The 13,332-nt window shown below is 37.7% G+C and overlaps 1 protein-coding gene across 3 annotated transcripts in view; it reads right to left on the bottom strand.

Moving 5' to 3' along the window:
* UGGT1 (UDP-glucose glycoprotein glucosyltransferase 1) overlaps positions 1-11,237 on the bottom strand; it is a 50,448-nt gene extending 39,211 nt beyond the window's left edge. For 2 of the 3 annotated variants that reach the window (XM_081954784.1, XM_081954786.1), the window contains exons 1-10: positions 10,808-10,931; positions 9,245-9,381; positions 8,841-8,923; positions 8,353-8,483; positions 7,465-7,577; positions 6,338-6,512; positions 5,308-5,404; positions 2,306-2,384; positions 1,998-2,098; positions 869-968 (exon numbers count right to left, since the gene is read on the bottom strand). In XM_081954784.1, the coding sequence (XP_081810910.1) occupies positions 869-968; positions 1,998-2,098; positions 2,306-2,384; positions 5,308-5,404; positions 6,338-6,512; positions 7,465-7,577; positions 8,353-8,483; positions 8,841-8,923; positions 9,245-9,381; positions 10,808-10,849 (1,058 nt within the window). In that variant the 5' untranslated portion in view covers positions 10,850-10,931. Of the gene's footprint in view, positions 1-868; positions 969-1,997; positions 2,099-2,305; positions 2,385-5,307; positions 5,405-6,337; positions 6,513-7,464; positions 7,578-8,352; positions 8,484-8,840; positions 8,924-9,244; positions 9,382-10,807; positions 10,932-11,107 lie in introns of those variants that run through there. The other variant, XM_081954785.1, reaches the window with a different exon arrangement.
* Positions 11,238-13,332: the final 2,095 nt, after the last annotated feature.

Below are 13,332 nucleotides of genomic sequence, written 5' to 3'. Positions count from 1 at the left end.
AAATCATTGACTCATTTCAGTTTTTCTTTTACTAAATTAAGCTTACTGACAAGTACATCTAAGTATTATGGCTAGAAAGAGGTCCAGATAATCCAGTTCCTCCAGGAGTCGTCTGGAACTGTACGCTAATCTCAACAACCTTTCTTAAAATAGGAACATTGGAGAATGGATGAAAATTATCTAGATCCATCGGGTTCAGCAATGGCTTCTTCAAGGAGGCAAACAACCACATCTTTCAAGGCAAGCAGAACTACTCTCTCCTACAAAAAGGCATTGCATGGACTCAACCAAATGTCTGGTCCCTCGTTACCAAGCGAGGAAATAGAAATTCAAGGAGGGAATTTATCCTGATTAGCCACAAGGGAATGGACTATTCTAAAAAGACTCCTGGCTGGCTCTCCCCAGATACAATAAGGATAGAAAATATTAAAGAATGGCTTTTATCTGCACTGAACCAGATTCATACTTTTTTCCCCAAAGCTCTAGGCATGTTTTATACTGCTTCATCACCCCGAGTTCCTCTGAAAGTCAGTCAGCCTTTCTGAATCCAAGCGCCTAAAGCGAGTACATAGGTGTAATCCAGTTCAAAGCTATTGTCGCCCTCTCATTCCAAGTAGCACCTAAGGCCTTGGCTGAGTCATGTACCACGACCCTAGGAACAACCCCAAGCTCCTTCTTAAGCCCGTAAGGGTCCATCATACACATAGGGTGGGCTGATCAAATAGTAATGGATATATTGCCAAAGGGAAATTCCAATATTGTTTAACTTCCCCAAAAATAGTTTTTCATATATTACAATGAAGACTCTTCTCTGTTCCCTTAATTCATCTTATGTATATATCTACTTAAGAGGAACCAGAATAATTACCTAGCCTTTGTAGGAAAATTTTGACTCAGATCTTTCATGACTGTCAAAGCATCCATTGTGGGAGCAGCCAGAATACGAGCAGCAGTTTGGAAACTTAAATCTATAAATGAAAACAACAGGTTCAATCAATAGTTAATTCTTTTAAATCAAGCATACAGGTTGATGGGCTCATACTTGGGGATTTTCACTCTATCAAGCTAGTATATTAATCATTTCATTTTTAAGTACTTAAAAAATACAGGCAAACTGTAATTTTATCTCAAAAAGGTCACCCAAAGTAAAGATATTACCCAATTTCATAAGCATACCAATACCTGTTTAAATTATATTCTTAAACACACCTGGATAAATCCAATGAACAATATTATATACTATAAAGTGTTAATGTGGCTGTAAGAGAAATTCTGTGAAATTCCCCATCTTTCCAATGATTTTCTACCTAAGGATTTTCTGATTTTCTGCCTAATCCCAATTGACTATAAATTAATAGATGAAAAGTGCTTTGGAGTTCCTTTATTGAACTATGTTCACAGAGTGTTCTCTGTAGAACAACAAACTTCACAAGCAAGCAAGTAAACATTTTATCAATTTGATTGCAGACATCTTCTTGAATACCTTAATGTAAAGAAATGACAATTGTCAAATTGTAATTGGCTAATGAGATTAAAAAAACAACTTGCCCTTGAAGTTGTTTTTTTTAATCTTATTAAACACCCACATATCACAAACTTACTGTATTTATTTCTATTCCTATATAATCCATGCTCTTATTTGCATTTTACAATAGTTTTGAACAAGCTCTTTTTCAAATGTTTTAAACCATTTTAGCATAATCCTAAATGCATTTTAAGATGGCTTCACATGTCTGCCAATATCTGCTAGCTTTGGGTTCCTGAAAAGTTTCAGTATGTAGAAGAAACAAATCTTGCATCACTTCCAAACACATTTGTATGTGTGAATAATTTTGTTGTCACAAGAATACTTTGTGCTGAAGTTACAGAACTACTTCCAAACCAAGGATGTGATCAATTTGTAATCAGACTACTGATCACAACAAATTTACATTGAGCATATTTTTGAAATTTGCCCAATACAGACCCAAGAGACAAATCTATGAAGGGCAGATTACCTTGTAACTGCCACACTTTTAATGGTGCCATTTCATTGGTGCTTTCCACAAGATGGTTTCTTAATTCTTTCAGTTCTTCTTCCAAATGGGGATGCGATTGCCTGAAAGGGCAAAAAACATCAGACAATCAATCTCAATCATCAAACAAACAAAAACTGCCCTAGTCAATATGAATTTAGGTTACCTTTCCACTATTTTATAGGTTTTAGTTTGGGAAACACAAAACTGAAAGCCACTTTTTAGAATGTTTGATTTGGAAATATTAAAAAAGCAGCTCAGCAGGCTTATCCACGTATACAATGACATACCTTAATTTTCCAAACAGAAACCCTTGCACCTCATCAATTGGGTCACTGTCACCTATTACTGTTGAATTTATATCTGTACCTACAAAAATATGAACAACATGTAAATTATGAAGTTATTCTAATAGACAGGAAACAGTCAATAACAGAGAAGACAGGCTAGGACAAAAGCAAGTCATTTCTATTTTTCTAATATGAGGATAATCACTATACTTTCTAAAATATAATGATCCCATTTCTTAAGGATTTCATATTATTGATCTTGATTTTGTATTTTGTATCCTGTTATCAAGGCCACATTCTAACTGGGTGGCAATTTCCAATTATTCCCACTACCTTGATTGTTCTGCTTTTATGCTGTCTCATCAACCCCAATATATCTATAGACTATAAAGGAGATTGGTGTTGAAAACCTTTCTCTTAACTAAAAGAAGTCACTTATTTAAGTCATTCAGGACTTAAAATGGACACCTAACATAAAAAACATCATCAAAAAAGCACAACAAAGAATGCTCTTCCTATTCCAATTCAGAAAACTCAGACTTGCCCAAGGAGCTGCTGATACAGTTCTACAAAGGAATTATTGAGTCTGTCATTTGCACCTTTATAACTGTCTGGTTTGGCACAGCAACCAAACAACACAAACACAGACTTCAACAGTTAATTAGGACTGCAGAAAAAATCACTGCAACCAGCCTGTTTTCCATGGAGGACCTGTATACTGCACAGGCCAGGAGGGCTGTAAAAATATCTAGACCCCTCATATCCTGAACATAAACTGTTTCAACTTCTTCCCTTAAGACAACACTATAGGGCATTGCATACCAAACAACTAGACACAGGGACAGCTTTTTCCCCCATGACATCACTCTGCTAAACAACTAATTCCCTCAACACTGTCTTGTGCCCTGGGATGTCAAACCACTGAGTAGGGCTGTATTACTATTATCCCTCTCATCTTTCCTATTAGATACCTATTTCCTTAACTTCTTATGATTTTGCTGTTTGTATCTTATGATTTATGCTAATTGCTTCTTTTGTATCCTATGACTATTACTGAGTGTTGTAACTTATGATATATGATGATTGTATCTTATGATTATGGTCGTGATTTATTACTAGTTGCTTGTATGTACACTGAGAGCTTATGTACCAGAGACAAATTCCTTGTGTGTCCAATCACACTTGGCCGATAATGAATTCAATTCTGTTCTGTTGTGTTCTATTCCATTCTATTTCTACTCTACTTGCCTCAAAAACAATCAGAATAGTTTTTATTAGTAGTCAAATAAGACATTTTGAAAAGTCAACACATTCTCATGTATTTCCAAGATTTTAAAGCCATTAATAACAATCAGGATATTGATGAAATATGGTATTTTTTTGTTTTAGGAGGATGCGTTTAAGCCCTAGCAACTTTCTGGACATGTCATTGTAGTTTTCTTGGCAAGGTTTTTCAGAAACAGTTTGCCATTTCTTTCTTCTAGGACAGCGATGGCGAACCTTTTTTGGCTCGCGTACAAGTGGGGGGAGCGCAGGGGGGGTCATGTGCGGGCGTGCCGCACCCATAATGCAACGTGCGACACCCCCCCCAGTGTGCATGCGTGCACAACGCGTGACTTCCGGTTTGCTCGGAGGGTCGTTTTAAGCGCTCCGAATGCGTCAGGGAAGCCTCCAGACGGTCCCTGAAGCCTTCGGAACGCTTAAAACCACCCTCCGAGCAAAACGGAAGTCACTTCCGGTTTGCTCGGAGGGTCGTTTTAAGCACTCCAAAGGCGTCAGGGAAGCCTCTGGATGGTCCCTGAAGCCTCCGGAGGGCCTCCGGGGGGCGGGGGAGGCTCTTTTCGCCCTCCCCAGGCTCCTATAAAGCCTCTGGAGCCTGGGGAGGGCGAAAAATGGCTTTTAAAAAGGTGAACTCAGTGCCCTGACAAATGGCTCCGCGTGCCACCTGTGGCACGCGTGCCATAGGTTCGCCATCACTGTTCTAGGACTTGCTGGGAGAGGGTGACTGATCCAAAGTCACCCTGCTGGCTTTGTATCTAAGGTAGGATTAGAATTTACTGTTTATAGTTTCTAGCCTTAACCATTACACCAAAGAGAAATCCATCAGAAGCCAGTAGCAAATCATACAACAAATCAGTGTTAATCAGTGTTAAGTCAAGGAACTGGATACCATCTTCAGAATCTTTTCCTTGACTGGCAGAATTCAACAGAGGCTCTATCCAAAGTACAGCATAAACAAATGACTCATCATATAAGCAGGGCATCAAATTTAAAAAATAAGTTCCTTGATCTAGCCTAGGGGTGTCAAACTCGCACCATCATGGTGGCGTCACGTGATGTTATTGGGGTTTCCCCCCCCCCCTTTGCTAAACCAGGCATGGCCAGCACATGACGTATCTGGCCTGCAGGTTGGGAGTTGACAGCACTGATCTAGTCCTGATCTTATTTTCCCATGTGAAGTGAGCTGGGTTGAGAGAGTGTCTGGAAATCCAGTTGGCTTTCATGGCTAAGCTGCGACTAGAACTCAGTCTCCCACTTTATAGAAAATGAACAGAGGTAAATATATCAACAAAGGGCTGTGGGAGGAGAGAGAAAAATGGCATCTTTATCAGCTGCAGCCCTAAGAAGTCAGATTCAGTAGACTTTCTCTTTCTTCACAGGAATTCCACTGAGTTGGGACAAAAGGCCCAAGATCGTTATAGCATTAAGAATGAGTACTAAGGTACCCCTTTACCTTTTATATCATGATTTTTTTAGTTCATAAACCTGAGGAGAGGAACTACCTTATTTTATCCATATGAAAATTGCATTGCTAAAGAAAGGAATATAAATACAATTACTACATCCCTTTCTAGCTAAAGAAAGGGATGAATAATGATTATAAATAAGTAGCCTTAAAATGCCCTGAAAAGCTGTTAGACTATGAAGAGAATCACAATGAACTTTTCATCATATCTTATTTCATCATGAAACTATTACTACTTTTAAAGGTAGGAATTCACCTTTCACCTGGGTATCATCCTTGGCCTTATATTCTGTGCTTTTAATGGCCAACTCTACTCCGTAGCCTGACAGATAGACTTTTTCCTTATTTGGATTCTACAAGGAAATAAAAGTAAAACCACATGAATATTGTCCAACAAAACATTTGCTAGATTATTTTTTACAACTTTGCAAGACTATGAGTTATATTATCCAACTATATTTAAATTAGATAAATCACAAATTAGAACGTTCATTGATCAAAGGAGAATTATGGCCTCTGCATAACAACCTGCAGTAGGAAATCTTTTGTTTTCTTGAAAGTGCCTTTGAATCAGGGGTGAAATGCTACCAGATTGGACCGGGTCGTCCGAAACGGTAGTAAAAAAATTCTACCGATTCAGGTGAACCAGTATTTCTGACAATCAGCTGTGACACGCGATTTATATTGGCTATGTGCTACTTATCTTTGCAAAAGCACTCGGTAGCAGGCTCTGCCCACCCACCCAGACATCATCATGTCCGTTTTGATGCTCTGTGCATACACAGAAGGTCCTGCGAACGCTCAGAAGTGATGCATACGCTCACATTTGCGAACCGGTAGCGAATGTAAGTAGATTTCACCCCTGCTTTGAATAGGAGGGAACAATCTACTTATTTAAAAATCATATCATAATACTCTCCAGCAAGTCCAAAAAAGTAAAAAAAAAAGAATTGGAACAAAATATTATTCTAGACAAAGTATTGTGATGCTTTTGATTACAATGGTATTCATTTTTAGATGGCAAGTTAATACTCTGGAATGATTCCACTGCAAAGTAGTCTTGCCATCCATAACTAATAAAAGTATCATGAAGTATTTTACAAAATTCTTTGGAAATATATAGTGAAAGAAAACCACAGAACTATGCAACAGTATGAGCAATTATTATGATTTCATAATAGTCTTTAGACAAAAAATCAGCACTTTCAATTTTAGACTAGAATGCAATAAAGATAAAACATTTAGAAACAATGCATATTGCTCTGTACGATTGTATTAGAACTTACAGCAACATAATGTCTAAGAATGTAGTTGATTTCTCCTGCAATGGCTTTTGATACAAGAAGTCTGTGAAATTCAGAGAACTGCTTTGAGCCAATCTCAGCATACATGATTACAATAGGACTTTCAGAGTTTGATCCTGGGTACTTGTGATCCCCTTTGAACATAAAAGGTTTTGGCCTGGAACAAGAAAATATATATAAATAAATAAAAGCAGTGCTTTATTAAATCAGGCACCAGAGACACAAGAACAGTATATAAAGGTTACTTGATTGTCATCCAGTATTTAATCAAAGTGAGACACATAAACATTCAATTCATACACACATGAAACCTATTGTTGTTTTCTGAAATAAGAAGGCATAATTAATACTCCAAATGACATAGATTTTACTGTCTTTGGAAATATGCATACTCCTATTACGATGGATATTTTCAAAAGAAAACGGGAGAAATACCATTTAGGAGAACCTTAGCTCCAACATAATGAACAGACAAAATTGAATGGACAAGGCCTACACTTTCATTAAATTATACTTTGATCCAAATTAGCCCAAAATGTTATTTTATTAACAATTATATCTGAAAGAACACTATCAATCATTAAATGTGACAGCCATCACTAATAAAATATAAGGAAAAGAAAACTAAGGCCTTTGCTTGCTAAGTCAAGCAGACTGAAGTTTATAAATGAGGACTTTGAAGAAAAGCTTTTATTTGCTTGCTTCTTCGCATAGCAAATTAAATGCTTATTTCAGTCAAGGCCTGTATAAAGAGGGTGGGAACCCCCACCTATTATTTCAATAATTCTCCTATTCTTCTTTTCTAATCAATCTTCAGAAATCCTCGTGTTAAATTTTAAAAACTACTTCCATTTCTTAGATTTAAAAAAAGAAAAGATCAAAATGCTCTCATTGGTGCAGTAATCCTGAAATCACAGATAAATATCCATTCCCTTTAAGATCACCTCCACATTTTCCAAGTAATATTGAATCATTTAAAATGAGCAAGAAGGTTTTATCAGGGCTTACATATTCTCCAGAAATAAAATCTACAAAAAGATGACATTTAGTAAAACCCTTTCATTAACAAATGAGGCCTTTAGGATGTCTCGGTCAAAAAACAAAACCACCTTTTAGATGCAGTCTGTATGAGTGTTCCAAGTCTGTCGGCTTCACAAGTTTTCTCTCCATGAACAACAAAGAATGCATTGCATTGTTCTGGTGCAGGCTCATCAGCGGCTATCTGTATTAAAATGTATCTGTTTTAATAAAATGATGACAGCTTCCAGCTCAACAAAATCAGAGCAATGGGACCTTAGTCTTATGCTATCTTATTGGATTCATCTGCGTAGCATAATTTGATCAATAAAACTAAACAGTGAAAAGGAATAATGTTGACCAGCAATAACTTAAATAAGAACTTTTTCATAATTTTTCTGCTTTCAGTCCAGATACTGTAGATACGAGCAAGTAATATAGAATTTAACTTCTCCAACCTTTCCAGATGTACATCCCACAAAGAAATTGCCACTTAATTTGCAATTGAGGAAATAAATAATCATTAAGCTATATGAAAAACAGGGAACAGTCTTATAATAATCTCAATTGTTCTCTTCTACCTCTTTTAGCACTTTTTTTCTCTTTGTACATGTGTTTTGTGTTCATGTATACTGTTCATGGTAAGAATGGCAGTCAGTAAGAAAGATTTTAAAAAGGAGTTATTTGCTTTTGCAATTTTAACTGTTCCAATCTAAACAGTAGAGTTTCTATGCAATAATTTGACAGTATTAATTACAATGACCTTATTTTTGGATCAGCAGCAAAATGGAAGGATAGAGAATAGTTATTAGGATAACAACAAATTTGACGATGATTAATTTAAACAATTTTAATAGTGGGGGACAACTTTAAGTTATGTCTTGATAGGTTAAAAGGAAAAGCAACCTATTATTTTTCTTTTACATTATTATTGCTTAAAAGAAAATATACATCATAAAGTTCCCAATGTTTTGTCTAACCTGTTGAAAGGCTTGAACTGTAGCTGAATAGGAGCGTAAAGACAAAACAAACTTCAACAAGTTCTGCTGCAAAGGTGAGAGATTCTGGGAAGCAGCTTGCAGCACTGCATTGTAAGAGGAATAATCAGTACCTGCCAATGAACAAGAGACATTGTTTAGTTTTCAGGGAAACACAAGAAGGATTTCAAACAACAATTGTTTCAGTTGATTTTACAACCCAGCTTCTTCCAATAAGGAATACAATTGCCTAGAGTAAAATGCAAAATCATAACATAAAACAAATAAAGAATCAATTAATAATTAAGACAGGCCTAATATCACTGCCATCCATATCTGACTTCAGAACAGTCTGATCTTCCAATTATGAATATTAGAACATAATATTCTGCAGTTGTAATGAAGATATTTAATTTAAAAAAAAACAATCTTCTAGGCTAAATAATATATTTAACTACCGTAACAAACCAAATAAGGATAAAAACAATTACCATCATGATTAGATGACTCAAAGTTTTGGCAAGTCTCAACAAAATTCCAGAATTTCTCGTTATCTTCTTCTGCTAAAAATTCACTGGGGAAAAATAGTTTCATTTTAAAAAGATAGTACTTTATCCATTAAATTTTAAAAACCAAAAAACCACTACAATTTAGAAGACGATTCAAATGTTATTTTATTATGAATTCAATGGGCATTTTTAAGCAAACCAGTGCTCTTAGCTTACCTGCATATATTTACAATATTCAAATTATATATTGATTCGTCAACTTTCTAAGACCATCCAACTCACAGCAACATACAATAATACTATTATGACATACAAGACTGTAACATGAATAAATGAGATTTTATATATACACATAAAATGTTTCAGAGGGAAAAAGACATTTTTACCTTGCTTCAAGTAACAGAGGTGTGGAAAACCACTTAGTAGTTAAGGATGTTGTAACAGCTTTTGAATGTGCTTCAACTAGGGAGAAGGTCATCCAAATTCCAATAAGTGCAGTTAGAGTCCCCATCTTAAAAAAACACTAAAAAGTGAAAATACAAATATTTAAAATGCAGTCCTTAAGAAATGTAAACCACCCACCAATAGTAAGAAGGCTTGCTATGATTATCAGACTTCTATACCAAAATTAAAAGCACTTCTAGGACAGATTTAATTATAATAATATCTATGGTACAGAAATTGCAATATCCATTATTCCTGTCTACTAACTATGCTGGCTACAGTTCATGGAAGAAAGTCCAGTAACACTTAGACAATTGAGAATCCTGATCTTGATTTAAATGACAGATTAGGAGTAACCAGTCTGGTGCCCTCCTTATGTGTCAGATAATTATTATCTTTAAATGTTGGTCACATAAGGTAGGGATTTATTAAAGTTGAACCCAGTAGAGTTCCAGAGGAAATTGGGAATGGTTTCTGAAGTTCTGGTCCAGTTTGACGAATTCTTAGACACTCTTTGGAATAAAAAAGCAACAGCATTTTCAGATTGGATTGTGGCTATGAAGACTTTCTATGCATGGTCCCCCTGGTGTTCAAAGGCACTGCAGGATATGAAGTATTGTATGATACAACTAGAGCACTGTTGATGAAACAGTGTCACTTGGTGGGAACCTCAGAAATATACCTTCTCTGTCATGGCCCTTGCCTTACAGTAGAGCCCCCCCCCCCCAGTCCCACTAGAGATGCACGCAGTCGCAACCCTACTGACCTTCAGGAAAAATGTGAAAAATCTGCCTTTTCCCCAGATAAAGAGGTCAGGGGGTGAGACAGTTGATGGAGTTGGCATGCTGTGGTTGAATATGGATGTGAGTTTTATCAGAGCATCAGTGCTTTTGCAGTCAAATAGTTTTTATAACTGTATTTTGTTTTGTGCATTTGTTAGCCTCCCAGAGTTCCTTCTGACACAGGGGTAGCCAACCTTTCAAACCTCAGGGACCATTAAATTCATAATTTTAAATCCTGCGGACCACTAATATGATTTTTTAAAAGATAAATAGTATTTTGTGCAATATAAAAATGAAAATATTTTTTCTGCAAACCACCAAGATTTTGTCATGGACCACCAGTGCTCCACAGACCACTGGTCAGTGACCGCTGTTCTAGTAGATGGGCAGCCATATGCATTTAATACAGTAAATAAATATATAAACACAAAGTTGTAGGCACAAAAACAACTCGAAAGCACCAGATAGCAAATTGCCATCACGGATATTTCTGCTCTTCTTTCTTCTATCTCCCCACACAAAAAGTATAGAAGCGCTTCGGCTTTTCCCGATTCTCATTCCTTCCACAGAAAAGATACAGATCATTTTGATTTCGATCGGACGATGCATTAACGCTCCATTCCCAACTGCCAAACTAGCAAGAGTTAAAAAAAAAAAAGTCCCGATTGCTTAAGTACATTGCATGCCACGGGCACACAAAAACCAGGAGGCACTTTCACTTACTCTTTGCAAATACAGGAAAAGGAAACCGGTTGGGTGGCACATGATCAGCCTAAAACTGGTGGCAGGTTATTGGGCATAGCTGAACTTAACGCGATCGCCTCCCAGAGCGTGACAGAACAGATATGTTGTACTGCAGATTCCCTTATGCCCACGCAACGTAACCGTGAGGATTCGGGATGAAAACAATCCAAGGCATCTGGCTGGGGGAAATGCTGACGTAAAGTTTAGCAGGACAGTAACGGTTGCTTGAGGCAGAGCCGATCCTCGAGGCCAGCCCCTTCCCTCGATCCACTGCCTTACCTGCTGCGTTAAGGAGCGGTGAGATCCCTCCGGAAACATCCCGAACACCAGAAGCACTACGACATGCACTGACACCGAGGGGGCTCGCTCGGGAGCGTGGCTTCCGCTGCTGCAACAAACCACCCTCCTCTGCCTCGCAACGATTGGGTCTCGGGGCGCCCCGCCCACCGTGGGGAGACTTTCGCCTCGTTGAAGTCGGCCATTGGCTGAGCCAATGAGCCATTGGTGGCGAAAAGAGCCTTGGGAATTGCAGTTCGGGAACCGAACGGCGGCTACTTCAAGTGTCGCGAGACGTCGAGAAAAAAAAACAAAGAGAAATGTTAATTGGTCGCCTAGGTGGCTTGGCGTCTCCGACCACTAGCATCACGATTGGCTGCCCTTATCGGTGCGGTCGGCTTCGGGAGGCAAAGCAGAGCTTACGGGTTTGCCATAAGACGGTGGGAAGTTAGCTTCCGTCTCCCCTCGTTATTAAATATCGTGGTTTTTTTTTTAATGTTTGTCTCTCTTTTGTGAAGTAGCTGAAGTGCTGCTAATACTGGCCGTGTTCTTCCGGGATCCTGGATTCTTATTTTACCTTTCTGCCTGTGAATATATTCTCATTTACATTTACCAATAAGGAAATTGCATAATCTCTTTCATTGATTACTAATGGGAATTGCTGCCTTTGTTTAATCTTCTCTGTATATAGGCTGCGCTGTAAAGGTAACGTGAACACCTTGAACTCCTATCTAAGAGAGTTCAGTTCCATCCCATCCTGTTCAAGGTTACCTTTTTAAACAGCGCAGCCTGGCGAAACCTCAAAAAAGCAGAAAAGTGAGCATTACATTGCATTATTACTTAATGCTGGCGAGAATAATTTTAATTTTGAGTTATTAGCCAAACTTACCTAAGTTTCTTTTCTCACAAATGAAAGTCCCTCTCACTTTTCACACTTTTTTTTAGCAGTGCACATGAAAGCAGAGGGTAGATTCTAAGGCCTATGTTTTAGGCTGCAGTTACAAGAAAGCCAACCTTGCTCGGTCCATAATCCATTTCCTGTTCTGTAGTCAGCTCATATATGACTTCTCCAATAAGCATGACTTTCTGAGGGTCATTCTCTCCCACATAGTTCAACCTTTATTTTCATACGATGGGAAGGAATAGGAGTAAGAGGCAGGGGGTTAGTTATAACTCAGCAGACCTTTCAGTGTGAATCCCTGAAATTACATCTCATAAATGCAGTGGAAAACTTATGCTCATAGGGAGCCGGTATATTATAATTGAGAAAATGGTTCTAGTGTTAATTCATGCTAGATTATGCAAGACTTTTATTCATGGCAGAACAATAGAAGTACTTTTAGATGCTAATCCTACTGTCAGAACCCATTCCAACTACAATTAGAATGCTATAGAGAAATAATTGTGTGTGGCTCAAGAGGAAGGCTCTACCAAGAGACATGCCAAGCTTGTGGCCCGCGGGCCAGATGCATCACACGCTGGCCACACCCACCCCATTTTAGCAAAGGGGGAAAGTTGCAATATGTCACATGACATGGTTGGGAGTTTGACCCCTCCAACCTGCTCTACCAAAATATTTGATTTCCATATATTTGAAACAGGAAATTGTTTCAGCTTGTAAAGCTGGAATCGTTTTTGTTACATGGTGCTTTTGAGCAATACTCTAATACGGGTTGAGTTTAGATACAAATCTTATTAAACCTGGAACTTTTCCCAGCACCAGGGAGTAGAAAAACCTTTGGAAAATCTTTCATATGTCTAGTTTCTCTAAAGCTTTGGAAATAAAATTTTAAAAATGTAATTTATGTCATGTTCTGAAACTCTAAAATTGTAAAGAAACACTTTCAATCTTTCAACATGATCTATGACAACAGATAAATTCTGCTAATCTTCAGGATTAAAAAAAATAATTTGGCTAATCAGTCCAGCAACACTCTCAATTGTTCCTGGCTTAACACACAAAATGCAATTTATTTCAGACACCGAAGTCTACTTCATATGCGAGGCTCCTTTATAATTGTGGGTAAAATGTTAGAGGATTAAAAATGGAGAGGAAAGAATTAAGCGTCTGAAATTCCTGAGCATCACAACTCATCTGGGATTTCAAGCTGTTCCGATGGCCACAGGATTCTCGTAGTAGTTATAGGCTGCACTAGAGATTTTTAACATTGCTACCTAACATTTGGCAGACAGATCGCAACGATTATTCAACCAATAGCTACTTGAAC

The sequence above is a fragment of the Natrix helvetica genome (assembly GCF_964273705.1).
Source record: "Natrix helvetica genome assembly, chromosome: 5".
Lineage (NCBI taxonomy): Eukaryota > Metazoa > Chordata > Lepidosauria > Squamata > Natricidae > Natrix > Natrix helvetica.
Note: the sequence above shows the minus strand (reverse complement) of the source record. Positions and strands in the feature narration are given on the sequence as shown.